The following is a 27,102-nucleotide window of genomic DNA, read 5'->3' as shown; positions in this document are numbered from 1 at the left end:
TTTTTACCTAAAAAAAATTAATAATGATAGATTACCCCATATATTATTCTTTTAGAATTTTTATAAAATCATTTCTTACGACAAAAACCTTCTTTATAAATTATGACCAAATTTGGATATACATATATATATATATATATTATATATACACACACAATTACTTGTGAGTATTTTATGTATATTATTTGTGTATGTATATATATACACGTAATTACTTGTGAGTATTTTATGCATATAACTTTTAGATATATTATATGTGTATATATATTTTTTTTCCTTGACTATATTGACACAAGCTCAAACCATATAATATTGGGTAATATGGCGAGAAATATTGTAAAATCAAAATATGTTAGACCAAACTTCTTAAAATATTATGATAATTTTTCATGGCATGTTGGGTTGTGAGACTCATATTTATCATAGAATATATAACATTTAAAATGGTTATTTTATTTTGGTACATACAATATGAATATTTTTTAGCCAAGAACAATTCCAACATACATCCTCTATCAATTATGGTCAAATTTGGAAAGAACATACTAATATATTTTTCCTTATTAAGTTGACAAATCCAACAAAAAAATTATATATGTTGTTCTTTTATTTTCTTCTTAAATTCATTACATTTATGTGTATGTAGTAGTCACCTAAGTAGTGCAAAAGACAATATATCAAAATAAGATTTGGTTCATCATTCGAATGCTCCTCACAAACCATAGAACTCCTCCACGAAGTTGACATATGTTTGTAGAATTTTTTATCTGTAAATTATAGCTGAAAATGGTCAACATGATCATGTCAGCTGAAGAGTGAAAGAAATAATATAATGTTCTCATAATTATATTGATATATTTCTATAAATAAAAAATTAGATTTCCGAATCAATTGATTATCTCCTTTTATAGAGGATATTGATATGTTGGCATAAAATAGATGAGTATAAAATTTAAAAAGTAAAATTTTTATTATAATTAATTGATTTTAATATTTTAATCTATATATAAAAATAAAAATATTTAATTTTATTTTTTTATATCGTTGATTCTATTCACAGAAATACGCTCAGTAATAAATCGAAGTGAGACACAATCAATACATACTTAATAATAAATTTTATAATTTTTAAATAAAATAAATAATATAAGAAAAAAAAATTAAATATCTTATTTTTATAATTATAAGCATCTTAATATAATTTTTATACATAGCTAATTATCGAAATAATACATAAATAGTCAATTGTTGAAATATAATTTTTAAATTATAAAAAATATGAGTTATTTAAGGCCACGTCACTGTTGGAACCATCGGTCAAAGTTATGCACATGGAAACCGGTGCCTCGGGTCCCACCCAACCAGAACGCCTGCTTTCCCCCTCATCGACTTGCTCGCCGCCTTACTTAAGTGGAGACCCCCATAATCTGTGATGTCCTACATATCGTCATTCGGGCTACACGGCATTTCTTGAATGGCAGCACATATTTGACTTCATTAAGGATTCTGACGTCACTATTTTTGGTGCAGTATTCGGTTCCCTGATCCGGGATAGACAGGGAATCCCACGAGCGGCACTAATCCACCATGTCCGGATGGAAGATATTACCATAGTTACCTGACGTGTGATTGGAAGGAGGGCGGGCTCGGTATCGGGTCCGCGGCCGTATCCAATTGCGACGTGGCAATGAAACGGGTACCGATACATGGGTAGGAAACCTTTGAACCGACCCAAACACCGCATCCTCTTCCTCGATCCCGTTATTGTTCCGCAGAGAGCGAGCGACGGGGAGCAAGATCGCGTCGTTAGGGTTAGGGTTTTCATCGTCTCCAAACTCCTCACTCGCTTCGCTTCGCGCGTTTCGTCCTACTCGTCCTGATTCGATTCAGGGTTTACCCTCTCAAACCCGAGCCGCCGCCCTCTCTGCGTCCGTTTCATGCATGGCTTCGGGCCCCGCTGCCGCTGCCGCCGCCGCCGACGACGGCGATGGCATCAGTGAGACCCGACGGACGCCGGAGTTAAAGGTATACAGCCGCAGGCGTCGCGGTAAGAACCCCCCTGCGGCCGACGCCCAGAACCCCCAGCCCTCCTCCCGGGAAACCCTAGCCACCACTACCACCACCGGCGACGTTGACTCCTCCCTTCAGCAACCGCCTCCGCCGCCCCCTTCTCCGCCGGAGCGTCACCAGTTCCAACGCTCGGCCTCTTCGGGCAACGAGGCCTCGAGCCTGAACCGCCACGAGCCGGAGGCCACGCCCGACCCCAAGGGCTCTGCTCCCCACCAGCAGAACGGCCACGTTGCGGTTGAGGACGCCAAGCGGTCGCAAGGGGAGGCCCGTGACCTACGCCGGATGCTCACCGCCCAGCTGGATCAGGTGAGGGACCTCCTCAAGAGGCTTGAGACCCGTGAGCACCAGCTCTCCGCCATCCCCTCTGCTGGCGGCGGAGGCAGCGGCGTCGGTGCTGCTCCTTCTCAACTCTCGGTAAATCATGTCAACACTCCGGTGGCGAGTAAGAGAGAATCGGTGTTTTCCGAGGCCATTTCTGCCACCCCTGCCCCATTACGTCCCCAGCTCAACATCTTGGTGCCACCTGGTGTCGGTTCCAGGAACAGCCTTGGTACTTCCACGATAGAAAGGGAGAAGAGAACGCCCAAGGCGAATCAGTACTTCCGTAGCTCGGATTTCATTCTGGGGAAGGAGAAGTTTCCTCCTTCAGTATCTCAGAAGAAGTCCAAGTCCAGCAAAAGCAGGAAGCACTCGACCGTGGAATCAGATTATAGGGCATCAGCCAACAAGAAAATTTATGCGAATGCCTTCAGGAGCTGCCGGACACTGCTCGATAAGCTCATGAAGCACAATTTTGGATGGGTATTCAATAAGCCAGTGGACGTCGAGGGTCTCGGTCTCTATGATTACTTCTCCATCATAAAGCACCCAATGGACCTTGGCACCGTGCAATCCCGCGTTGCCAGTAATTTCTACGAGTCTCCCTTGGAATTTGCAGCAGATGTTAGACGTACATTCCAGAACGCCATGTTGTACAATCCCAAGGGGCAGGATGTGCACGTTATGGCTGAGCAGCTCCTCAACGTCTTTGAGGAGAGATGGTCACTGATCGAGACAGAGTTCACTGAGCATTTGCATCAGCTACATTTGTTCAGTATGAGAAACCCCCCCTCTTTGGATATGAGAACTCTTGAGATGTCGAGCTCCACTGTGCAACCCATGGAGATCGATATGAGGCCTGTGGTGCAACCCATGGAGATTGATATGAGGCCCGAACAAAACCAGACCCAACATTTTGGCCGGCCTACAGCTCTGAAGAAACCCAAGGCTAATGACATAAACAAGCGGGACATGACATTCCGGGAGAAGCAGACATTGAGACGTCATTTGGAGAGCCTGCCACCAGAGAAGCTGGAAACTGTTGTACAAATTATTAAGAAGAGGAACTCTGTTTTGAACCTACATGATGACGAGATTGAGGTGGACATAGATTGTGTAGATGCAGAAACACTTTGGGAGCTTGATAGATTTGTAACTAACTATAAGAAGACTCTAAGTAAGCACAAACGGAAGGCAGAGCTTGCGATGCTTGCTAGGGCTGAGGCAGAGCGCCACAACCGAGAAAGGTTGAATGGAGAGGTGAGAAATGAAGAATTTATTTTATTTTTTTGTATTGTATTTCTCCTTGGATGTGTTATCATATTTATCTGTTGTTTTGTTTCATTTGTGATAGGATCCTTATCCAGTTGTTGCTGAAGTGCCCGAGCAAGTCAAGAATGGTATATGGCTTTTGAGTATGAATTATAATGATCTTTTTGGTTAATATTTTCATCTCGTACTAATTACATTATGCTAATAAATTTTGAGCAGCGGTGGATCAGAATAAGGTTGCTGCTCCTTTGACAGAAGCAGTAGCAAATAATGGAAATGATGAGAGTGGGTCAAGTGGTTCCAGTCGATCCAGCAGTGACTCTGGATCCTCTGATTCTGGTAATATTCTTATGCAACATATCATATATCTGTGTAAGGACAATTATGGAGCACTAATTTCATCATATATATATACACACACACACACCCTGGGTCTGTGTAAACAGAAGTTGCTAAGTTTTATTATTTTATATACATGCATCTTTAAACTGACATTGACTTTTTGCAGATTCTGATACTGAAAGCTCCTCATCATATGAATCGGATGCTGCACATTCGCCTGGGAATTGAACAGATTTCACTTAGGTATGAATTAGGTGGTTGTTCATAGCTTGTACTTCAACCAGTGTACCATACGTTGTCAGTTCACTTGTCACTATCTTTTGTAACATTAACTTGAAATACATCTTGTCTATGGCTCTGAGTTTACCTGTGTTCAATTCAGAAAAATACACACTTGGAATCCTACCTTTTTGCCATGAGTCAATGTCGAGACATTTATTGATTGTTATGTTTTCACTTCTTAGTTAATATAATCTTTGGTTTGCAAGGGGCAACAAGAGGGCCAAATTATATTTAGATATACAGATTGATCTTTAGTTAAACAGGGTTTATTCTTGCTTTGGTATATTTCTATCTAATGATTATTTTACAATGTGCGAAAATGGACACACATAACTCAAATTATGTAAGAGAAAGGACTATATGCTTTTGAACAGCTTTTGATAGTCGATCATTCCTTTGGTTTTTGTTAACAAGATGGCCCTTGGGATAGTTTTTATCAAATAAAGAGCTAATAGTTTTGGAACATATGGCTTGACCTTTTAAGTGTACATATGTAAGAAAAATATCATAACATTATTAGAACCATATGACTGCTTATAGTAATAACTTATCATGATAAATGTGTGCACACTACAAGATTTATGAGCTTTGGAATAATATAATTTCACATGAGAAATTGATTTGTCATATAATTGAACATCTAGAAGTTGGTGATAAAAGTATAATATATCATCATGAACCAAAGTAAACAACTAAAACAATAATTGATTATGGAACATGTATGTTTCCAGGAATAATGTAAAAGGGTTTAAGGCCTCTATTGTTATTGTGTGGTGTCCCATGTCTGTTGCTTATGTTGTTTTACTTCTAAGATCCTCTCAAGTACAACCTTGGCCATTTAAACAAGCCTTATGCATGTAGAACTAGGGAGAGTATTAGAGTGAGGTGGGGCAGGTTCACTCAAATTGTTCCCAGCTCACCACTCAAAAAAATAGCTCTATCCCCCTTTTGGTTTAGGAAATATTATACCATCATCATCTGCAACACTGATCCTGGTTTGTCCATCTCACTGTGATGTACATAAAAATTGAGAATATATAATAATACATATATTTTAATTACGTATGCAATATTGGGATGAATTTTTTCATTGGACAGTACAAGTGTGGATAGGGCATGGCAAGTTGAGGCTGTAATAAATGATATTGCGGCTGAAGGTGGTCGAAGAAGAACCGACGGAGCCAATCAAACAAAATTCACGATGGTAGAAACAAGGATGATGATAGTGGTCGTCAGTCGTTGAATAGTAATTGGAGGTAAAAATGGAGGTGGTTGAAAGTGAAAATCATGACGAAAATGACAGTGGGTGCGAGACAATGATTTGAAAAGAGCTATAAAAGGTGAAGGGGTGGTCGTATGCGAAAATCATAGTGGCATCACTAGATGGTCGGAGAAAAGTGGAAAAAAGTCAAAGGTGACGATGTCACAGTGGCGACAAAGAATCTAGGGGTTTTTTTCTTTCACAATTTAGAGGAGGAGGAGGAGGAGGAGGGGGGCGGGATATTTGGAGAGCTGTTAACTTGATGTATTTGTTTAATTGAACCAATTCATCAACTATGATTAGGCTCAATTGTATTGATTTTCTCGATCTGAGCTTGATTATAGCATGCTTGGCTAGTGAGCACTTGGGTTGGGCTAGGCGAGCGCATGTGATGCTAGCGCCAGGCCTCAGGCAACCACTTAGGTGCCACCTGGACCAATTGCCTTGCATGGGTTCATGGCAAGGCGCTTAGCAATTGCCTCGCCTTACCCGTGCACATAAGCGAGCTTGAGTGCCTCTTGACATCATTCTAAAGGGGCCACAATTGTTTCAAACAAACATTTTTTAAAAGGTTGGTCTGGATTACCAAACTACTAGTGCATGGTTCTGGTGGTTGGTAAATATCTTAATGATTGATTGTAAGAGGATGTAATGGGAGTTGAATAAGCTCAAGGATGCCAGATGCTTCTGAGGCTTATTGTATTTCACAGGTGGATGAATGCCACATGTGGTGCAATAATTAGGTAGCCTTATTGCATTCCTATGGTTCAACTCTTGGGCCTCCACGAGAGCCAATAAGATTGTTCCATGCTTTCATTTGGATTTTCTGCTTATATAGCATTATTTTTCCCCAGACCAGGTTGATGGGAAAATGTTTGATAAATACAACTGTGTTTAACTCAGTGCACACTATCATGAAAAATGAAAAATTTCGAATGTGATGCTTAAAATCACTTTTTATATTGATTGTTTGATGTCAATCTATATCTTCTTTGGATGGGCACTCTGATAAAGACCATGCCAGTGCATGTTGAAGTTCATGTTGATTTTTTTACGTTATTCTATTTTTTTTTTCTGGATGCGCATTATGATAACTAATCCTATTTGCTTTCCAAGTTTACTTATTTTTACTATATTATTATGCCTTGTGATAAAAAAAAGTCACTTTAAACATATTTATTGCTGAATATAAGAAGAAAACATGAAGCCTTCATCAAGACATTCATGAGCTGCTATATGTGTGTGTGTGTGCGTGCACACACTCACACTTGACCTTCAAGAAATACCAAGAATAATTAGCTAATAAATGACTCAGACATCCCAACTAGAACATGAATATATCAGCACTATGTTTTGCCTTTGTGGTTTTTATCATATTTTTGTCCAATGGCTATTTCATAGTATGGCAATTCTTAAATTTTATGGCATGCATTTTATATGAAACATCTGGTAGGTGTGGCAATTTCAATCCAAACATGTGGTGCACCTGACCGGTCTGGCCTGATCGAGCTAGTAGGAAATGTTGTGGACTTGGGATATAATTTACAAAAGCCCACTGAAACACAGGGTGGGGACGTTATGCGTATCCTTCCCGTGAGCCAAACCTGACGTGAAAATATCAGCACTGTCTATTCAAATAAGTAATGTTCTTTAATAAGTGATATGTATGTGTATTTCCATGACCTTTTCACGTCAGGGTGGGGCAGGGAGAAACAGATCTTTTTTTTTTGTGAGATGGGGTTATACTATACATAACCCAGTCAAGGAAGAGGTGGGGTTTACGAGTGGTAGGGTGGTGGATGTTGCCTTGCTGGAGTCCCTGTTGTCTGGTATTGATTTGATCTTGGATATGTATTGGTACATTTTTATTACAGGAACCATGATTAGTGAACAAAGGTGCTATGCTATAAAAACAGAAAATTGAACTAATATGATTTGTGAAAGAAGAAACAAATTCCAACTCTACTTCAAGGTTTTGCCCACACACTATTAATACTGTCTTCCGCATGCTACACATAAGATAGATGTAATTTTCATGTACTCTTTTCCTACAGTTATGACCGCTCTTCTCCTTACAGATGTCAGATGCTTTGTGGACAATCATTGTTCTTCGAGGTTTCACATGGATTCCCCACATAAAAAGGTGACATGTTATCTAAGTGCATAGCGTTGTTTCCCCCATGAAACTGGTCTTATTTCTTTCTTTAATAGATGGAGAATGCAGACCACCTTCACTTGGCAATTTTTTTGTGAGATGGTCTTGTTAGCAGTTTCTTTTACAAATATGATTGTACAGAAGGATTTGCGATCCATAGAGTTTCTGAATGGCCCTCATTTATCTTTCTCAATTGTAGCATAGCTTGTGCATATTTTTAGAATATGCTTTTTCAGTGTAATAGTTTAAAATAACTTAATGCACAGGAGCCTCTTATTTCGTTTAGCCATAGGGCTCAGAAAGATATCTGGTAGTCCGAGTATCCGGTCGCCCGTCGTCGCGTACATTTGTCGTCTGAGATTGAGAAAGGTGGAATATTTGGTACCTCCATCCCTGGTGAAGTTGGATTGCCATGTTGACTTTGTTGCTGTGAGGCTTCCAGGAGACCAGGCAAACTGTCTCCTCTCGACTTCTGCTAATTCTTGTTCTTGTTGCACAATCTGATGGCGGTATTTATATTACAATTGCCTGCGTTTGTTTTTGCCTTGATTCTTCTCCCCCCTTTCGCTATATCTATTGATCAGGTGGATTTTATGAATGTTGAGCTGCATTGCCATCATCAAGACGATAAAAATGTCTCTCTGCATTGCTGCGTGTAAGATTGTCTTCGAACCCATCGTACAGGAAAAAGTAACGAAAAATATGACTTCCTCCTTTTAATTGCTTATTCGGGGGTGAAAAGGCTGTTTTTCGTGTTTATTTTTATTTTTAGATTGTATGGTTGTGTTATTATTTTTATTTTTTGGTAATACTAAATAGGGGATAAAAATTGGCATTAATAGGAAAAAAAAAAGAGGATTGGAATGGATTTGGGTGGGGATGGATGTCATTTCCAGCTGTCGATTTGCTTGAGTGTAAATAATTTATGGGAAAAGACGATCCTCCTTTTGAGGAATGTAAGGGGTCGAACTAAATTTGCCAGCTGCAAACGTGTGTGGATTAGTCTTTGTTTCAGCTGTGGATTAAAGATGATATATTAATAGCTTATACATCAGGATTAGATCACCCTATTGGTCTAGTGGTATTTTAGTATTACTGCCACGGGAGACACCTGAGGTCGATTCCTTGCTTGTCCGTATGTCTCTATTTTTACCAACATTGCTTCGGAGATAAAAGAGAAAAAAAAAATGATTTTTTTAGTCAAGAAATTAATTAGATTCAATTAAAAATAAAATTTATTTGTTTTTCAAAGATTATTTTTTATATTTATTTATATGATTATATATTTTATTTTATTATATATTTTAAAATTTACATATATATATATTACTTATTAGTCTTAATAAAAAAAAATATGTATTAACTTGTGAAAATTATTAAAAATATTATAAGGATAAATTTATCATAAAATATTTAATAGATTTATATAACATAATTTTACCAAATAACACTTAAGTCAATACATATTTAAAGTATAATTAATCTATTTTAAAATATATTTAAAATATACTTAAGTCAAATCATATCTATAGATCTTTAGTGATTTGAGAGTAGTCAATGCATGAGAAGAGAAGTCGAGGAGCGATGGCTTGGGTTCACGATCACAACGAATTCCAATAAGATTCGAATCACACACACACACACACACACACAAGGAAAATGAGGTTTAGGATTCATCCCCTGAGCTAATTAAAAATTGAATCCGAATTAGACTATTGTAGGATGTAAAAGTAGAATTGGATCCGATGATTGTCGGACTCAAGCTGAATGGTACCTCCAAATTCAAAGGATCCATACCCGTCTAATGCGGATCAAAGTCCGGTTGAATGAGACCCTCTTTATCAGCGTCAAACTGAGACCCGCGTCTCGACTCGGAACGAGTCGACTTGAGTTTACCGAGTCAACTCAAAAGACCTCGGTAAAAACACTGATCCCGAGTCCCGAGACTCGACGCGTGATGCCCTAAGCCTTTCCTCTCCTCCTGCGGCCGGCACTCCCGCCGTTGCTGGCTCAGCCACCTATTCCCTGGTACTCTTCTCTCCTCTCCTCTTTCCCGATCTCAACCCTCCTCTGATCTCCTTCCCACTCCTATTCTCTCTTGTCGTCTCTTCTATTTGTTGATCCTCTCCTCCCCACTCTGATCTCCTAGCTTATGTTAATGATACATTAAAGATGTTATAGCTTTTATTCTGCTGTAGAAGTTGGCTGTGTAATTTATACCCTTAAGCATATGTTTTGTTGCATATTAATAATTTGTAATAAAATAAATCATATAGCATACACTGCTTTACTTATGCGTATCTTGAGTCGAGATGGTCAAGTGGAGAGACCAATTAGATCGTTGTAAACCTCAAAAACAAGCAAATTATTATTCATTCAAATAAGAGATAATACTATTAATTATGCATTCACTATAATAAAAATGTAATAATTAATTTAAGAATATGTAAGGGTTACTAAATCTTAAAACTTTATTTATAAGTTTCTATATAGATATATATATATATATCTTAAGATTAATATTTTATAAGTTGTAGGATCTGATTGATCTTACGATCTTATAATCTGTTCCTGCAATCTGAGTTTGGAACCCCCTCAATTACCACTAAATTGCATTATTTCAAGTTTCCGTTTAGTTTGGACTGATTGAATATGTTGATTCAATTATTTTACAGGTCATCAGCAGTATTTGGATCTTAGCTTTCTCTATTTTTGTAGCCTTTGGCGCAAGGATCACCATTTCTTGTTTCAGGATGTTCTTTTGAATTGCTAGATGAATATATGTTGATCATCTTCAGTTTGGTTATACTTTCAAATTGAATGGTCTCACAGTACATCTCCATATATTGGAACTAGTGTTTTGATATTTTCCATCTTCTAATCTTGCCATGTAGGGTGTTTCTTTGCACTGTAAAATTTTGTGTACTTGTTTGTGTGTTTTTGACTTGTTTTGCTTTTTCCTTAACTATATGCGCCTGTAACTAATGAAAAAATGTAAACTTCATATATGCTATGTGGTGCATGGCCTTCCTGCATAGCACAGTCATTTGTCGGAACATCAGTCGCTAGAAAAAAGAGAATGGAGGAGAAGTCGAGCCATCTGCTAGTTCTCTACGCTTCGCAGACTGGGAATGCTATGGATGCTGCCGAGCGCGTTGGTAGGGAGGCAGAACGCGGTGGCTGCCCTTCTGTCCAAGTCCTCCCCATCGACCGCTTTGACGCGGTCAGTAAACCCATTATAAGTCCATCTCATGTCTTGATCTGATTTAACATAAAAAAGACCACATTTTTCTTTCACCTTATTATTCTTGGTGGTGTTCCAACCAATTTTTATTTATTTATTGTATGCAGAGTTGTTTACCAGACCAAGAAATTGTAATTTTTGTGGTTTCTACCACAGGACAGGGGGATATACCAGACTCAATGAAGGTTGGACTTCTTTCACAATGGTAGTCTGAACTTTGAAGTGGATCTGTTGCAATGGTTAGATACGATGTTGTGTTTTTGTAGGTGTTTTGGAGGTTTCTTTTGCAGAGGAACCTTAGCAATCAGTGGTTGGAAGGACTTCACTATGCAGTTTTTGGACTGGGTGACTCAGGGTACCAGAAATATAATGTAATTTTTTATTTATGTTTGGTTAATTAGGTTGTGGATCCTTTTGATTAGGTTATATGTGATTTCTTTGCCTCTTTATGTTGTTGTAGTACAGTTGTTCCTTTTCCATAAATCTGTTTGATGTTAGATTGTAAGTATGTTATGATCTTAATCCAATCTATTGATCATTTGTTGTAAGCTTTCAAGTGATCTTGGCTGCTGACATGATGCTTGGGTCCCCTGTTTATTCCGCCCTTGTGGTAGATTTGTTTATGACCATAGGGTCCCCATTGTGAAGAGTTGCTTTGACCCTTGGCTGGTCATAATAAGGCTTCAGCCAACCTGAATAGGACTATAGTTGAGTCTTTTGGCTTTTTTATGGGTGCCGAGGTTGAGGAAGAGGATTGTCAGAAATTTGCATCATATTACTTGGCCTCATATATATTGAAATTTAATTTTCTACAACAGCTTCTTTTCAAATACATGAAATAATTTTAAACTTTATAATATTAAAGATTATGTGTGTGTGTGTGTGTGTGTCTCTCTCTCTCTCTCTCTGTGGGTCATTCCCCACTTTGTAAAGATTTGTCATGCGGGGATGTCCATGTAATGTGCATGTTTGTGCTTCCTATCAATACCAAATTGCTCTTTCAATCATTGTGGTGAAACTCTAGCACGTTCTTTTTAGTACATTGTTTATCAATCAAAGTCTTCGCAATCAAAGTGGTTTCCATCATCCAGATACCACTTCGACAGATATATAATCTCCAATGTACCTTCCAGGCAAAATTCATTATGTAGCATGTTAATAAAATTCTGGCTAATTATTTTACTCATATGTACAATGTGGAACCCTTTTGTAGTTTAGTGCAAAAAAGCTGGACAAAAGGCTTTCAGATCTCGGAGCAAAACCATTAATTGAAAAAGGTTTAGGAGATGATCAGCACCCTTCAGGGTATGTTTCCGTATATGCCTGTTGTTGGTCAGTTGGTGTTTTCTTTTGTATTGCAAGCATGGTCTGAATTACATGGATTCATCTTGCTTATTTGTTGAACTTTCATCTGATTTGTTGTTTATTCTTGAAGAGGGAGATTTACTTCGTATTTCTCTTGGATGCATTCTCTTGGCAAGATAAGACTGATTTTCTGTTGATTTTTGTTGGCTCCAGTGCTTTTTTCTATTACCGATAACATATGTTCTTGCCTGCAAGTTCTTTTTTTTTTTTTTTTCTTTTTTATGCTTGATCCATTTGAGTTGCTTGATAGACACTTTGCTTTCAGATTTTTTTGTTTTTGTGAGAGAGACAGAATAATGTTAAGAATTTATCCTCTGCAGCTATGAAGGTGCTCTGGATCCTTGGTTGTTATCTTTGTGGAAGATGCTGAATACAGTGCATCCAAACATTTTGCCTAGGGTTTCAGATATTATGGATCCTTCTAAGAGAAGTTTGGATCATGCAAAAATTGAGGTTATTTACCATTCTTCTGACAAGATGCAACCAGATCATTTAACTGCATATGGTAAGTCATGAAAGGTGAATGGATCAAAGTCTACATCATGCTGGCTGGAACTGTTGCTGATTACTTTTTAAATCTTTCCTCTCAGCCAAATTCTCTAATTATAAATTAAATTGAGCATGTAAGCTTATATTTTGTTGCAGAGCATGTAGCATTATGGTCTACTAATTAAATGTTCTCATTGTTTTTGACAAGAACCATGACCTTTTTATGTTGTAGATCTGGAAAGTTCTGAGGTGGTGATAGAGCGTGCATGTTCAATGTCACCTGCACAGTTTCATTATCATGATAAGAAGCCACAGTATCTTTTGCATATGGTATGATTTATATTATCTATCAATTAGTCTTTTATAGATTCTATAGAAAATGCTGGTTGTTCTTGATACTTTTTTATTTAAATTTAGGTTACTTAAAATAGTAAAATATGATTTTTTTTTTTGGCTACCAAATCACATATTATTTTAACATTTTGTAGGAAGAAACTTTATAATATATGTTTTACTTTCTTTAACTTGTTTAGAGATATTTGGATCATGCTTAACTGCAATTGATTGAATGATTTCAATTCTTTGAAGAAAATTTCCATCCATTTTATTTTAGCTCCATATTTTTCTGAAAAATGGTTTACATGTGCAGGTGATCGTGGTACCACATATTGCATATGCAGCATGAGGGGGTGCATATGCAAGCACATGAACTGTATATATAAACATAAAAAAATATAATCAAAATTTGTCTTAGTTAAAGTATGGAAAGATGAAGATTGAAGTGATAAGGTGTATGATCTATGCAAGTGTATGTAATTAAAATTTATGTTAATCATGTATACTATTAGAATAATATAATAGTTCAAACTTCAAACAATTACACTTGGGAAGAAATGTAAACCACATAGGCTGATCACATATTCATACATATATGTAGTTGTGAACTTCATAATTAGCCACCACATATTTGTATGTGTTTGCATATGTGGCTGCATGTGCTTGTCTATGCAGACTGCAGAAGCAGCCACATATGCATATATGCATATTGGGATATTGCATTTGGAAACATTGTTTTAGGATTTGTTTAATCCAACAAAATGTGGTACTGGACCCGTTCTGGTTGATAATTGGTCGGATTCATGATGACATATATTGAAGATGAGGCGGGCAGCACCAGTCGGGCCACATGGAAAGGGAGATGGACTCGCAAGCCCTAAAAGGCCAATGCCTTGAAGATAAAAAAACAAATCAATGGATGATCTGTCATTAAAAGAATAAAAAACTGAACTGAGCTGCATGTAATGGGGCAGTGTCTCGGTTCATGCTTGGACCAGTAAATACCAGCTGGTACGGACTGATGATCCTGGTGAAATTAAATTCCTTGTTTTAGATAATCCATTGAGGCTACCATACTTGTTATAGACATGTACATTATGGACACGTGGGACTACTTTGGTTATAGGTATAAATTTAGAGATCAATTACCCTTCATATTAAACAAATTCAAATATGTCTGTTACTCTTCTGAACCTACACTCGAGAGTCAAATATTGTGTCGATATGCACATTGAATCTTTTGGATCTTGTCTTCCCAACTATTTCAGCTTCCTTGTTTGATAATCACCTTATGCACTATGTTTACCATATGCACTTCTGTAGTTGAAAAAGAACAACTAATAATTGAGAATTTGAGAATGATGGTGGGCTAGCATACTATTGTGCAGATTTTGTTTGTCCAAGATTCCAAGGTATCAGGTTTTGAAGCTAGTTGCAAAGTTGGTGTCAAGTGATGATTGGATTCGCTGGGGTCCTACAAAATTGTGTCCGGGGCATGCCCTCTCCAATTCTTAAGTTAGTGTCGGAAGGTGACATTATAATCAGGGATTCAGAGGGGTCAGAGAGTTGAGAGTTTTATAGAATGTCCCATGTGTAAAATAGTATACTTGAGGCCTTTTATAGAAGAATTTGATAATTGTCGGTAGTCAATGAGAGTTAGTTTGTGTGAGCGATTGTGGTCGAGCGTTACTGAACGTGAAGAGTCGACTAAACCCGACATTGTAGTTAGCACTGTTGTGCGTTATGCTGACCACATGTGGTACTTGGCTGAAGTGCCAAATTGACAGAATGTCCGAGTTGGTGTCAGATTGGCATTGATGTGGCGTTGTCTAGATGCCCATGTGTCAGATACCCCCTATCACATACCAAGCTACACTACTTTTGATCTAAGGTGCATAAGATATATGCAACCCTAAAGGTAGTTTTCAATGTGACACATGAAGCAGACTTAATATTTGTGTAAATCCTGTCCATTAAATAGAATCAGCAATGTATCACAAGAAACGTGCAGCCTAATGCATGGGCTTGTGGGACTAGGGGACGTCACATTCATGGCCTTGTGCCTACATGTGAAGTGACTCATTAATTAAGGTCCATCATGCTTGGGATGGAGTAACTTTACTGGTAAACAAGTCTTCTACTTGAGAATATTTTGACTTTTGAGTAAAGAAATTCATAGTCAGGGATGTGCCACAAGAAAAATATGTCGATTTATTAGCTTGGTTTTAGAAGAGACTGAAGTCCATTGCCTTACTCCCACATCTGAATGACTTGTTCCACAACTTGGAACCATCGTGCTTGGGTGGAGCAACTTTATTGCCACACCACCCATTTCTTGAGGATGTACTGAAAGCAAAGAAATTCATACTTGAAGCAAGGATTCCCTGCCATGTTTTTTGTCATGCCCATTTGCAGGTTGGTTGAGGTTAAAAAATTTAACTAGCCATGTAGGTAGGTACATCTGACACCTGTCAATGCCATAGCATTGTACATTTTCACCTATGCTGACATGTGCCGATCCACACAACGAATCTTGGCTTGGAGTATGCCACATAATACATTGATATCCTGTATTTGGTTGCTGAATGAATATTATAGTGTATCTTTCATCCTTTTTGGATTTATGGTTCTCTGGTAGCTCTCATGTATCTGTTTCTTTAATTTGTATTGCTAATATTTGGAACACTTACTGTGAGTAACTTGGCAGATAACTAATCAACGATTGACAAATGTGAACCATAGTAGAGATGTGCGTCACTTTGAATTTGAAGCTTCATCGAATGTGAGTTTCTGTGCAAATGGAACTTTGATTATATTTCCTGGATAATGAAAATCAATCTGCGGCCACAATTCTAGGTCATTGACTATCAAGTGGGTGATGTTCTTGAGATTCTACCAAGTCAAAATCCTGCTGCTGTCGATGCATTTATACAGCGCTGTAACCTAGATCCAAACTGTTACATCACAGTATGTAGTTCTTTCTTGGTGTTATGTTTTTCTATCAGCATTATATAAATTATCAAAACTTTATATATGTGTAGATGCATACATATGAATGTGTGCATGAGTATTTATACACCCCACTTTTCTCAGCTTTTGCAACATTGATGCATTATTTGAAGAGCATCTGAAGTTTATGTTGAAGTTTTGACTCATTACATGAATGCTGTCTTAATTTCTATTTGTTGTCTCAAGGATAAAAGACTATATATATATATAGTAGAAATGCTCCTTTATTAATAGGACCTGATTGGTTTCAATCTTGCGATCTTTTAGGTCAAGGCTAGGGATACTGAAAAACAATCCGCCTACAAAAGTATAAAGAGCTTGGTGCGCCCTATTAAACTGAAAAACTTTGTGGAGCTTACAATGGATGTCGCGTCAGCTTCTCCTCGGCGTTACTTTTTTGAGGTAAGTTTGTTTAATTAATGAGAAGTAACATAGACAGTACGTAGTTTAGTCTATTATGTTAATTTGTAATGCAGATCATCTACCAAGGAGGTAAAGAAAAAGAAAGAGAGAGGGTTGGGGCGGAGAGCCTTGTATGCTAGTAGAATTACATATTGAAGCCTATATGACAAATGAAAATTTTGGGATTTTGTAACTTGAAAGAGCTTTAGAATTGCTTTTATGAAGTAGCAGTCATTAAGTAATATGGGAACTGAGTAGGAAACCTTGGAGAAAGATGGGGTAACTTAAATTGTTATTATTAGTTTGTCACTTGTAGGTTAGATAAGCATGGATTGGTTGATTCAAGGTATCTATTTAACAAGATAAGGTGACTAGCTCAGTTCATACCATCTGTTGTTTATATTAAGTCTGATTTAGGTTGTACTTTGGATTTGGATATTTTATAGGAATTGAGCTTGAATGAATGTTGTTGGATCCAAATCCATGTAATATTTTGTATAAATTACATTTAACTTTGTGACAGTATCACTTTGCTGAGATTAAGGGTACATTCCATCATCATGTCATAATCATTTATTTGTTAATCTATGATATAAATTCTGTATTATATAAGTATGTTTTTATATGTTATGGAGATTATATGCTGTACAGTAGTGTAGTTAAGTGTCTATTCTCGAACAGTAGATTTCTAAGATTGTTCTTGGGTGAAGGAATGAAGCTTTTATTTTTCTATTACATGCCATGTCCATATGTAATATCAAAATCAGTTCTAATTAGGGATAACTGTTTTGCTTCCTTGTATATTTGCAAAATTTAGCTGCATAGAGGTTTGAAGATTTTCTTTCTGCACTTTCATATGCCCTTTAGGTCATGAGCTTTTATGCAACAGCTGAATATGAGAAGGAGAGGCTTCAATATTTTGCTTCTCCTGAAGGAATGGATGATCTATATCAGTATAATCAGAGGGAGCGAAGAACTGTTGTAGAGGTGATAAATTTTGTGACTTGGTTTCAATTCCATTTTGCTAATTGCATATTTGATCTTTATTAGTTCATGATGCTGTTTATCCTGAAAGGAGTCATTTATGTGTGCAATATGATATTTGAAGGATTTGATGTCAAGGCTTTCTTCACACATTATGAATTACTGAGAAGCTTTTTGTTCTTATTGTAGGTACTAGAGGATTTTCCATCTGTGCAGATGCCGTTTGAATGGTTGGTGCAGCTGGTCCCTCCACTAAAAACAAGAGCATTTTCCATATCCTCTTCCCCTTCAGTTCATCCAAATCAAGTTCACTTAACTGTGAGCATTGTGTCATGGACTACTCCTTTTAAGAGAAAGAGACATGGCCTCTGCTCATCATGGCTAGCTGGACTTGATCCATTTAAAAGAAGCGGTACGTACATAAAAGATAAAATCATTGTGCTCAGAATCGGCGATGTAGTCATCATAATTATTTTCTTTGTGATCAGGAGTTCACATTCCCGCTTGGGTAACTCGAGGTTCCCTGCCTCCACCTCCACCATCACTACCTCTCATTCTCATTGGACCAGGAACTGGATGTGCACCATTCCGAGCATTTGTTGAGGAACGTGCTCTCCAGAATTTGACCAGATCAACATCTCCTATTCTCTTCTTTTTCGGATGTAGAAACCAATCAGTCGATTTCTTATACAAGAACTTATGGTTGGCGCAAGCCCAAGATGATGGGGTTCTATCAGCAGATAAGGGTGGCGGCTTCTTTGTTGCTTTTTCTAGAGATCAGCCACAAAAAATCTATGTACAGCATAAGATGAAGGAAGAGAGTAAAAGGATTTGGAGTCTACTGAGTTCAGGAGCTGCAATATACATCGCAGGGTCCTCCACAAAGATGCCGACAGATGTGACATCAACCCTGGAAGAAATTATTGCAGTAGAAAATGGGATGTCTAAAGAATCAGCTGCAAGATGGCTCCGGCTACTAGAGAAGGCTGGTAAATTTTTCATCGAGGCATGGTCATGAACTCCAATCCTCTCCTCAGATCAGACAGCCAGGAAGTGCCATTTTAGTTTGACCAAGAGTTGTTTGAAACAGTGGAATGCATAATGGCAATCTCACCCCAGTGATCTACTCTACCTTTCAGTTCTTTTCCTGCAATCCCTATATAGTTCTTGTTGTTGCAGCCTCTGATGACATGCTCCACTTCAGGCACCTGGTAATTCTTTTTATAATGTTCTTTTATTTATTATTCTTTCTCATGATTCTTTGAATAACTGCAGCAAGACCATTTGCATTGCGTGTATACTTGAGGTTGGATTTGTTCTTGATGCAGATTTTAACAGGCCAAGTTTATATATAGTCAGCAGTGTTGGCTTGGACTTTGTTGCACATCTTGTGTAGAACACCTGAGAGAATGAGGCAGAAAAGGTGCACTGTTCTTAGATTCATTCAAAGATGTGATGTATTTATTTATATTTGATGAATCAATCCCTGTAAGATTCGAGAGCAAACACAATCATATAATAATATGGTGTCATTCATGTGATGTTCCTTTCACTTTAAGAAGAGAGAAGTCTATTATGTGAATTCTAAGCAAAAGTACTCACTCTATATTTTTTGTATTTAATTTTTTTTAGATATTCGAGAATTTATTCTGATGATATTTAGTTATGTATGTCACTGTTTGATAATAGAATAAATAAAATATAAACTATTACATTTAAAGGCATGAAAGTATTCTTGGTTCCCATTCATGTTGATCCAATCCATTTGGCACACTACTTTGTAATCTCAAATAATGTAATACATATTCATATGATAATATTATTGTTGGAGCAATTTGCTATATATATATATATAATTATTTGGTAGTAATTAAGATTGTGTTTGACTAATTCTAGATTTGTTATGACCACCGGCAATTACTCGATTCCAACATCGTCTTTTTCCTGTTTGGACTCGACGGCTACAGCGAACCTCATTGGCTCTTCCTATCTGTTTCGGTTTCATAGTCGTGACTCAGATGGCGGCCTTCGCCTCCTCCCTCTTCGTTTTCCCCCAACGATTTGCGTCGCGATCCGATCGTGAATAGCAGCGCGCACGCGAGAGAGAGAGAGAGAGAGAGCGAGAGAGAGAATGTCGTCGTGAGGTGCGATGGCAGTCGGCGAGCAACGCGGTGCGGGCGCCGCCGTCTTGGAGGAGAAGACGGCCACGGCTGAGGAGGATGAAGGAGAGGAAGGGGGGAAGAGAGAGGGCGACGCTGCTCCTCCCGCGGAGGAGAATCGCGATTGCGTTGTTGTGGACGTGGCGGGATCAGCAGATGGAGCTGCGGATGGTGGGAACGATCGGGACGCGGAGACGCCCTGTCGGATCTGCCAGTTGCGCCCGGATCGGGGGCAGGAAGTCTCCTTGCAGGTCCTGCTCGGGTGCTGGTGCAACGACGGCGAAGAACGCGGTGAGGCGGATCCTGAAGTCGCCCGCCCGCCGGAGGAAGCCGCCGTTGTAGTGGTCTTGGAGGAGAGGGCAGCGGTGGAGATGGGCGCCGCCTTCGTGGTCGTCGACGTGGCCGGATCAGCCGATGGAGCGGCGGACGGGAGCGACTGGGACACGGCGATGGCCTGCCGGATCTGTCATTTGAGTCCGGATCGGTTTGAGGAAGGCTCCGAGCTGTTCCAGCTCGGATGCGGTTGCAAGGGCGAGCTCGGTGTCGCGCACCGCCACTGCGCCGAGGCCTGGTTCAAGGTGAAGGGCAACAGGTACTTTCTTGTCTATATATCATTCATCGTCAATTAAACGTTCTTGTCGGATTCCACTGCTGAGTCCCGTGAAGAAAATTGAAGTTTTTGATCGCTGTGACGTTTAATCTGAACTTGATGACAAAGTGGCGTGTGCGATTCAGCTTTAAAAGCACGCTTCTTGCGGATCATGGAGAGGGGAATTGTGCAACTTGAACACGTTTCTTTCTTTTCGTAGTCTCTCTCCACTGCACTTGTTGATAGATTAAAGATCTCCTTTTGCTATTGTCAAGTTGATCATCTTTGACCTAATCTTTTGACTAGTTTCTCATAGTTTTATTCTTGGAATGTGGTGTCTTCTGATTGTTCTGGGTTGCATCCACTTTTTCAAGACTGTGGACACGGGTACTTGGCAGCCTAGAAACTCTTGCCTTCTACAGTCAATCCCTTCAACGCATAATAAGTAGTCATATGAATATGTCCCAGCCTGTTAAAAGATTGATTAGGAATGGATGTTAGAGATAATATCCTAGCCAACTATATAACTTCTTGCTCTGCTGTGACTCTGAAGCTGTGGATTTAATTTCAGAGGTTTGCCGAACTAAAAAAAGGTCCATATAGAGTAGCACAAAGCCACAGTTGTTGTGCGTGTATTCTTGTCAACGATGAAAGAGTGGTTATTAGTTTGGAGCATCATCATCTCCTATGATTTTTCCCCTTCAACAACATTCTTATCGTAATTTTCATCAAAACAATTATTATAAGCTGATTCTTGAGATTGCAAGGGGTTGAGGTTCTGGGTTCAACAAGTAAACATTAAACCATTATTGGTTAGGAGGATTCTGATCTTATCTGGTACATCGAACTGTGTTAATAATTCAGGGAGACTAATCTGCTGATGCTAACAATGACATATACATATAAATTTGCATGTGGTTTGTGTACTATAAATTTTGCTTTATAATTAAACAGTGGGGTGGTCAGCTAACTTTATGGTCTTAGTAGCTGAAAAACTCAATATGAATAAAATACTAATGATGCGATCAACTATCGAGTGACAGTGATCCTCTTGTTAGTCTGAGTTCTCATCTGCTGCAAAGAACTTAACAAAGGCTATTTCTCAATGTCAAAAATGTCTTGGAGTTGGAGATTAACTGCTCCTATTTCCTTTTTGATGGCAAGAATATGGTGGGCTCCTTTCTCCGAGATGCAGTGCAGCTGCAAATATGGATAGTATCCCTAAAACCATTGAAGTATGACAAAGAAACCATCCAGTTTCCTTTTCATTTATAAGTTTCATTGAACTTACTGGTTTACTCCAATTGAGTACAAGCCCATTTAGAAGAGGTTTTAATCTTCAATGATGCCAAACCGAAATCTAGCTTTGCATATTGGCAGGACACTAAATGGAAACATTTCTCGGGTCTATACTAGGTGTGGAAAGAAGAAAAGTCAAACACAAATCCTTTTGGAATAGTGATGAACTCAAGTTCGGGTTCCACTAACATGTTATAATTTAGCCCTAGTCATTTTTCCTTTTTGTATTTGGAATAGTTTTGGTATGATAAAGGGGTCTTCAGGAAGCTTATAGGTTGCTATATGGCAATATCCTTTACATCTCTACTTTATTTTCTGAATTGATCAAGAAGAATAAAAAGGAAGTAAATGAAGAAAAAAATTGGAAAGAATTACCAAGTTACGAAAATGAAAAACTGTCGAGCATCAAAGGGAAAGATTATTTGTCGAGACAAATCTAAAAAATTATCTTCCCAAAAAGAAAAAAAGGGATCTAAATTGTTGATTACCTTGACATGGTTACATACTTCTTTTTTCTTGTTATGATTTTCCTTTTCTTATTGTACTTGAGGCTTATAGAAAGGGGCAAAGTATTGTAATGGAATCATGAGTTATTGAATGAATGATTATTTTTCCAGAAAAACATGAGAGTGTTGTGAGGTCACGATACCTTCCAATGTGAGTTTGGAGAAATTGGAGAGCATCCAACATTTACCTCTCTTTTTTTTGCCTCTTCCCCAAATAACCTATCATCTACATTTCTAGGTGCCTTTAAATGTTAAAATTCTAACATTCTTGGAGCTACCCTATGTTGGAAACACATGGAGCAGTTTTTCAATAAGTTACGTGAGTTGGAAGGGCAGCCCAATGTCTTTCTTTCTCCTGGAAGCAGTTTGCATTTGAGTTTGATATACTTGTTTTTTTTAATCTAAATAAAATTTTATGCCAATCAATGTTTTTTATCATACTCACTCTTAGCTTCATCCATTTCTTTTCTTTTATTACCAAACCCTCTAATCTTATCACCCTTTGGGTTGTTCTTCAGGAAGTTTAGGTTGAAGTTTTTTGCTTCATCTGAAAAGAAGATCTATGATACGCAAACTATTACTAATTATTTTGACCTCACAACACAATATCCCATATCACTTCCGTAGAAAAGGATATGTACTCTTGTGATTCTATCTATTGGTGGACCTCAACTACACTTGTTCTTCTATCAATTAGGTTAGATGACAGCTAATAGATATTTTAGAGGCTGCACATTTTACTTTGGCACAATGTGACTTGCTGGTTTGAATTATATTGTGGATCTCTTGATTGTTAAGTTCTAAAAATAACACCCTTTTCCCTTCTGCTCAAATTTTGGTGTTACTTTACAATTTGAGACCTTCTTAATTCCTGATATCATATATCTCATTTGGCAATACTTCATAACCTTGTTATTGATTTCAGCTAACACAGCAGCAGTAAATAATCGTACGCAGTTTTACATTCAGATTTTTATAATTCACAATGAAAATAATCTTTTTGTTGTTCTATGCTTCATGCTCATGTCTCTTCTTTGTTTTCCCTTTGGCATTCTTCTTTCTTCACTAAACATGCCACTTCTGTCTCTTCATCATGCCATTTTATTCAAACAGTAGCTGGAATCGGTTATGTTATACTCTTAGCTGGTCAGTTTACCTCAGAATTTATTCTCTTCAATAACCATGTTAATCATACCACCTACATCAAAGTTTTGACGCTCGCATCTACCCTTTCTTTCATGTTTCTTCAACCATAACAAGCAATTTTCTTTGAGTGACTCCATGGTTCTTGTTATGTATTAAGTATGAACAAATTTGTTGATCAAAAGATCATTTGCATTATTGAAACTCTGAAGTATAGATTCTATCCTTTCCAGATTATCATAAAGTCTTTTGGACATTTACCTTGGCAGTGTTGCTGTATCTTAGTGACTACATTTAGTCTGGGTGACTTTTCTTTGCTCTTGCTTATTTTACTTTTATATATTTTTACCTTTCTTCAATTGATCTAGGTTCATTTGAGCCAATTAATACAAGATTAGAAGTAACATCAGGTGATTTGGCTTATTTTAACTTTGCCTGATGATCCATGTGATAAGACATGCCTTGGTATGTAAGGGGATAAGACTAAACTTTAGTCAGGTTTAGATCTCTATTATTAATTTAGGAACAGTTCTGATCAGTAAAACATTGTTTTTATGATTTAAACCTACTGATCCTTGCAATGTATGTATTCTCTTTGTCTAAACTTCCTTAGCTCCTCATGATCCAGAAAAGATCTTGAGGACCCAAGAACCTACAAAATCCTGAAAGGAAAGGGAAATGCTTACTTGAGGGCCCAACAACCTACAAAATCATGAAAGGAAAGGGAAATGATTGGGGTGGCAGAGAGGAAACGAAAGATACCCATCTTTTCACCCCGATCTCTGTTATGTCCATCCACTTTGATTAAATTACTCCAAGATTCTCTGTATGCCACAGCCAGTATCAATATAGTTGGGCGATAACTTGAGCAGGGTTCTAGACAGGTCAATGGCTGGACTGGTATGCTTCCTGTCCGTCTGGGCAAATTGTTACATGGTTCATGGTAGGTACTCTGGTGCCAAAAAGGGTCTCTACACAGGCACTATGTTCCTCTGCGCACTTCTGTTATTTCCCACTTGGCTAATCTGAATAGACTTGTGAACACACCTCTCTTGATTATCTCATAACACATGATACAGTCTCTGAATAATCTGTTGGTATCCCATTGCAAACATATTTTAGAATGCAAAAAGCATATGTGATGGATGGTGATTTGTAGGGGTTTCTAGAAGCTTTCAGAGCAAGGTTAAATCTCATTCAGTTTTGCACTTCTTTTATACTATGTAACTGAAAATAATGAACTTCAAAGCCAAATCACTAGGAAACAGAATTTTTTTGTTTAAGTTCTGTAATTAAGTGTTTCCTATGGAGGGAGATGCACTGCCTAATGATACACACTATTAACAAAGATGACCGGCAGGTTTAACAGTAGTGGAGATCAAAGACTGGTGAAACAGTATCGGGAGAAGTCCCAAAGAAAAAAGAAGAGTATCGTGACCTTTTCTATGCTTCATACATTTAGGGTTTTGTGATTCAAGAATGATGCAGTATTGAATAATGGTTTTGCGATTAAAGTTGTTCATCATATTCTTAAGCACTTGCTGTTATTCGTGCATATGTTGTTCATGCATGCCTAACCTATTTATATACTGTTGCTATTCATCTGCTCAAGGCACCAGCAATTTGAAATGGACGTTTTTGTGTTTGGTAGTCAAGTCTTGCCATGAGATCTCTTGTGCAAACCCATACCAATTTTTTTCCGTCTTCCCCACTTCGAGCTGTCAGTACGAGTGTTGCCATTAAGATTTTTTTTAAAGTGCAAATATAAACTAGCCATCACAAAACATCATGTTTGGACAAATTGACAAGCTTTCGTCTTGGGTGCAGGTATTGCGAGATTTGCGGTGAAAATGCAAAGAACGTCACCGGCGAGGACGATAGCAAATTCATGAACGAGTGGTACGAGAGGGGAGACTCGAGCAACCGAAATGTGTCCGAGCGGTGCAGTTGCTGGAGGCACCAACCTTTCTGTAATTTCCTAATGGCTTGCTTGGTAATAGCATTCATGCTCCCATGGTTTCTCCGGGTAAATATGTTCTGACATGTCTGTTCTGCCACTCCTGTGGTCATGGAGAATAAATAATAGGCTGAGCTATGGCTCCCTGTAAATAGAAAATAACACAGTATAAATTACGTGAACTAACTGTTGATGCATATGTTCTATCCCTTTGTAGAGATCTCTTACCAACATATAATTTGGTTCTAATCCATAGCAGCATATGTAAGTTCGATGTCAGAGTGGAAATCTATTGTGTTCTATATTTGTTTTCCTTTCTACAGTGCTTTGGTTGAATTTTACGAGATAGATAATAACATCATTTAAATGGATACGAGTTCAAATGAAATATAATGTGAAGTTATTGGTCCTCTGTCTGTCTTCTCCAGTCTCCAACATGGATGCTTTCCAACTCCTTTCTCCCTCCTTTTCTTGACCATGGAGGAAAGAAGACTTCGAACGCGGGCATCAGTCATGCCTTTCTTGTAAGCATCTCCCACTTGCTCCTTAAGAGTTCCAACAGGAACCTTTCTCCTTCTCCATCCATAACTCCGATCGCTAGCACGGTGAAGAGCAAGATGCGCATTCTCGTGACCATGGCGAAGCTTGTCGACACATTGATCGGGTAAGACGCAGTAAGAACATGTAAAGAATGTACATTATGTTGACGGATAACTAAGGTTTTGCTCGATGTGTGCGTCAGCCCAACGGTGATGCTGCTTTATCCTCTGTAAGTGGCACTGCGATTCTTGTGATTTGTGAGGAAGAAGAGATCATCGAAGAGAGTTGGAGGAGTTACTCACTGGTTTGGAATTCAGGTACTCGTCGATGCGGGCGATCGAGAGCCCTTCGCCTGTCGATGACCAGCAATGGCTGACCTATTGGGTGCTCTACTCGCTCATCACCCTCTTCGAGCTCTCCTGCTGGAGAGTGTTGCAGTGGTAACACTCATCGGACATATGTTAGGGGATGTCTTAAGTCTCTTCATAAGAACTGGGGATGATATAGTTGGGATCCATTCGCAGGTTTCCTCTGTGGCCATACCTGAAGCTGGTGTTCTGCGTCTGGTTGGTGCTTCCTTTCTTCAACGGCGCCGCTTACATCTACGAGAACCACGTCCGGAGGTACGTCAGAATCGGCACCGGCGTCGGCTCGACCTACTCGGGGCTGCAGAGGCGAGTGATGCAGATGGTGAGCCTCGACGCGAGGAGATCGATAGAACAATTCCTAGACGGACATGGCGCAGAAGCTCTCGAGAAAGTCGTCAGAGCAGTAAGAAACAGTAGTAGTGTTTGATGCTTTGAATGCTTCTCTGACAACACTGCAAGTGGAGTTCTAATTCGAATTCCTCGACGGTGCAGGCGGAGAAGGAAGCGAGGAGTCGGTCAAGGAAGTGAAGAAGACGGTGGCTGAAGATGGCACTGAAAGATTCAAGAGGAGTTCTCATGTATGGCCATAATGTTGTTCTTGGTGAAAGGATCCAAGATGAGAGACACTGTTTTGTGTCACTGGTGGATTTAATTGAAATGAAAGAAAAAGGATGGGTATTGATTATTATACCATCATATTACTTTCAATTGTTATGATTTTGTTAGTCTAAAAGCCGATTTCGATTTAAATTATAGAGACAATCCGAGTTGATCCTAATTTTGAAATCTTATCATAAGATAATCAATTATCTCTCGCAAAACGAATATCAAGGAAAGATGATCGACGATAAAAATTTTGAGCTAAATTGGACATCCGTTCTTCCTCCTAAAGAGAATATCATTGTCGAATAAAATCCCTTCGATACTTAAGTGATGAATATAATTCGGTAGATGGTTGTATATAGTAGAAATAGAAGATAAGATCTTGATCAAAACAATCCGAGATCCTTAA

The 27,102-nt window shown here is 38.4% G+C and overlaps 4 protein-coding genes across 8 annotated transcripts; all 4 read left to right on the top strand.

The window, feature by feature from the left end:
* Nucleotides 1-1,721: 1,721 nt before the first annotated feature.
* Nucleotides 1,722-8,249, top strand: LOC103988350 (transcription factor GTE4). 4 transcript variants are annotated; one of them, XR_671955.3, is made up of 6 exons: nt 1,722-3,648; nt 3,743-3,788; nt 3,880-3,999; nt 4,169-4,245; nt 7,624-7,688; nt 7,967-8,249. XR_671955.3 is itself a non-coding variant. In XM_009406894.3 (5 exons), the coding sequence occupies exons 1-4, from the start codon at nt 1,942-1,944 to the stop codon at nt 4,228-4,230; spliced, it is 1,935 nt and encodes a 644-aa protein (XP_009405169.2). In that variant the 5' UTR covers nt 1,722-1,941; the 3' UTR covers nt 4,231-4,245; nt 7,624-8,249. The 4 variants fall into 4 exon arrangements, 2 of the variants coding, with proteins under 2 accessions (XP_009405169.2, XP_064993206.1); XR_671954.3 differs by having other exon boundaries at nt 7,757-8,249; XM_009406894.3 differs by having other exon boundaries at nt 7,624-8,249.
* A 1,322-nt stretch (nt 8,250-9,571) lies between these two features.
* Nucleotides 9,572-19,081, top strand: LOC135629475 (NADPH-dependent diflavin oxidoreductase 1-like). Of its 2 annotated transcripts, none has more exons than XM_065136890.1 (14): nt 9,572-9,728; nt 10,744-10,923; nt 11,052-11,129; nt 11,211-11,315; nt 12,158-12,249; nt 12,630-12,814; nt 13,031-13,128; nt 15,842-15,916; nt 15,991-16,101; nt 16,411-16,545; nt 17,413-17,532; nt 17,719-17,941; nt 18,018-18,740; nt 18,858-19,081. In XM_065136890.1, the coding sequence occupies exons 2-13, from the start codon at nt 10,780-10,782 to the stop codon at nt 18,545-18,547; spliced, it is 1,896 nt and encodes a 631-aa protein (XP_064992962.1). In that variant the 5' UTR covers nt 9,572-9,728; nt 10,744-10,779; the 3' UTR covers nt 18,548-18,740; nt 18,858-19,081. The 2 variants fall into 2 exon arrangements, with proteins under 2 accessions (XP_064992962.1, XP_064992963.1); XM_065136891.1 differs by having other exon boundaries at nt 9,621-9,728; nt 10,739-10,923.
* A 418-nt stretch (nt 19,082-19,499) lies between these two features.
* LOC103988378 (uncharacterized) lies at nt 19,500-25,500 on the top strand. The gene is made up of 2 exons (XM_009406917.3): nt 19,500-20,280; nt 25,053-25,500. Exons 1-2 carry the CDS (start codon nt 19,679-19,681, stop codon nt 25,264-25,266), a joined length of 816 nt encoding a protein of 271 aa, XP_009405192.2. The 5' UTR covers nt 19,500-19,678; the 3' UTR covers nt 25,267-25,500.
* On the top strand, nt 25,493-26,761 carry LOC135629476 (HVA22-like protein f). Its single transcript, XM_065136892.1, has 5 exons — nt 25,493-25,846; nt 25,925-25,951; nt 26,040-26,162; nt 26,247-26,493; nt 26,583-26,761. Exons 1-5 carry the CDS (start codon nt 25,623-25,625, stop codon nt 26,616-26,618), a joined length of 657 nt encoding a protein of 218 aa, XP_064992964.1. The 5' UTR covers nt 25,493-25,622; the 3' UTR covers nt 26,619-26,761.
* Nucleotides 26,762-27,102: the final 341 nt, after the last annotated feature.

This window comes from Musa acuminata, chromosome BXJ3-1, assembly GCF_036884655.1.
Source record: "Musa acuminata AAA Group cultivar baxijiao chromosome BXJ3-1, Cavendish_Baxijiao_AAA, whole genome shotgun sequence".
Classification (NCBI taxonomy): Eukaryota; Viridiplantae; Streptophyta; class Magnoliopsida; order Zingiberales; family Musaceae; genus Musa; species Musa acuminata.
The sequence above is the reverse complement of the archived record's forward strand: the minus strand, read 5'-3'. Positions and strand labels throughout refer to the sequence as shown.

Bases quoted from the DNA above. Each gene is read 5' to 3' on its own strand.
- LOC103988350 (XM_009406894.3), top strand. From the start codon at position 1,942: ATGGCTTCGGGCCCCGCTGCCGCTGCCGCCGCCGCCGACGACGGCGAT. The intron at 3,789-3,879 runs GTATATGGCTTT...AATTTTGAGCAG, and splicing joins GCCCGAGCAAGTCAAGAATG to CGGTGGATCAGAATAAGGTT. The intron at 4,000-4,168 runs GTAATATTCTTA...GACTTTTTGCAG, and splicing joins CTCTGGATCCTCTGATTCTG to ATTCTGATACTGAAAGCTCC.
- LOC135629475 (XM_065136890.1), top strand. From the start codon at position 10,780: ATGGAGGAGAAGTCGAGCCATCTGCTAGTTCTCTACGCTTCGCAGACT. The intron at 11,130-11,210 runs GTTGGACTTCTT...GTGTTTTTGTAG, and splicing joins ATATACCAGACTCAATGAAG to GTGTTTTGGAGGTTTCTTTT. The intron at 11,316-12,157 runs GTAATTTTTTAT...ACCCTTTTGTAG, and splicing joins CAGGGTACCAGAAATATAAT to TTTAGTGCAAAAAAGCTGGA.
- LOC103988378 (XM_009406917.3), top strand. From the start codon at position 19,679: ATGGCAGTCGGCGAGCAACGCGGTGCGGGCGCCGCCGTCTTGGAGGAG. The intron at 20,281-25,052 runs GTACTTTCTTGT...TCTTGGGTGCAG, and splicing joins TTCAAGGTGAAGGGCAACAG to GTATTGCGAGATTTGCGGTG.
- LOC135629476 (XM_065136892.1), top strand. From the start codon at position 25,623: ATGCTTTCCAACTCCTTTCTCCCTCCTTTTCTTGACCATGGAGGAAAG. The intron at 25,847-25,924 runs GTAAGACGCAGT...TGTGTGCGTCAG, and splicing joins CTTGTCGACACATTGATCGG to CCCAACGGTGATGCTGCTTT. The intron at 26,494-26,582 runs GTAAGAAACAGT...TCGACGGTGCAG, and splicing joins TCGAGAAAGTCGTCAGAGCA to GCGGAGAAGGAAGCGAGGAG.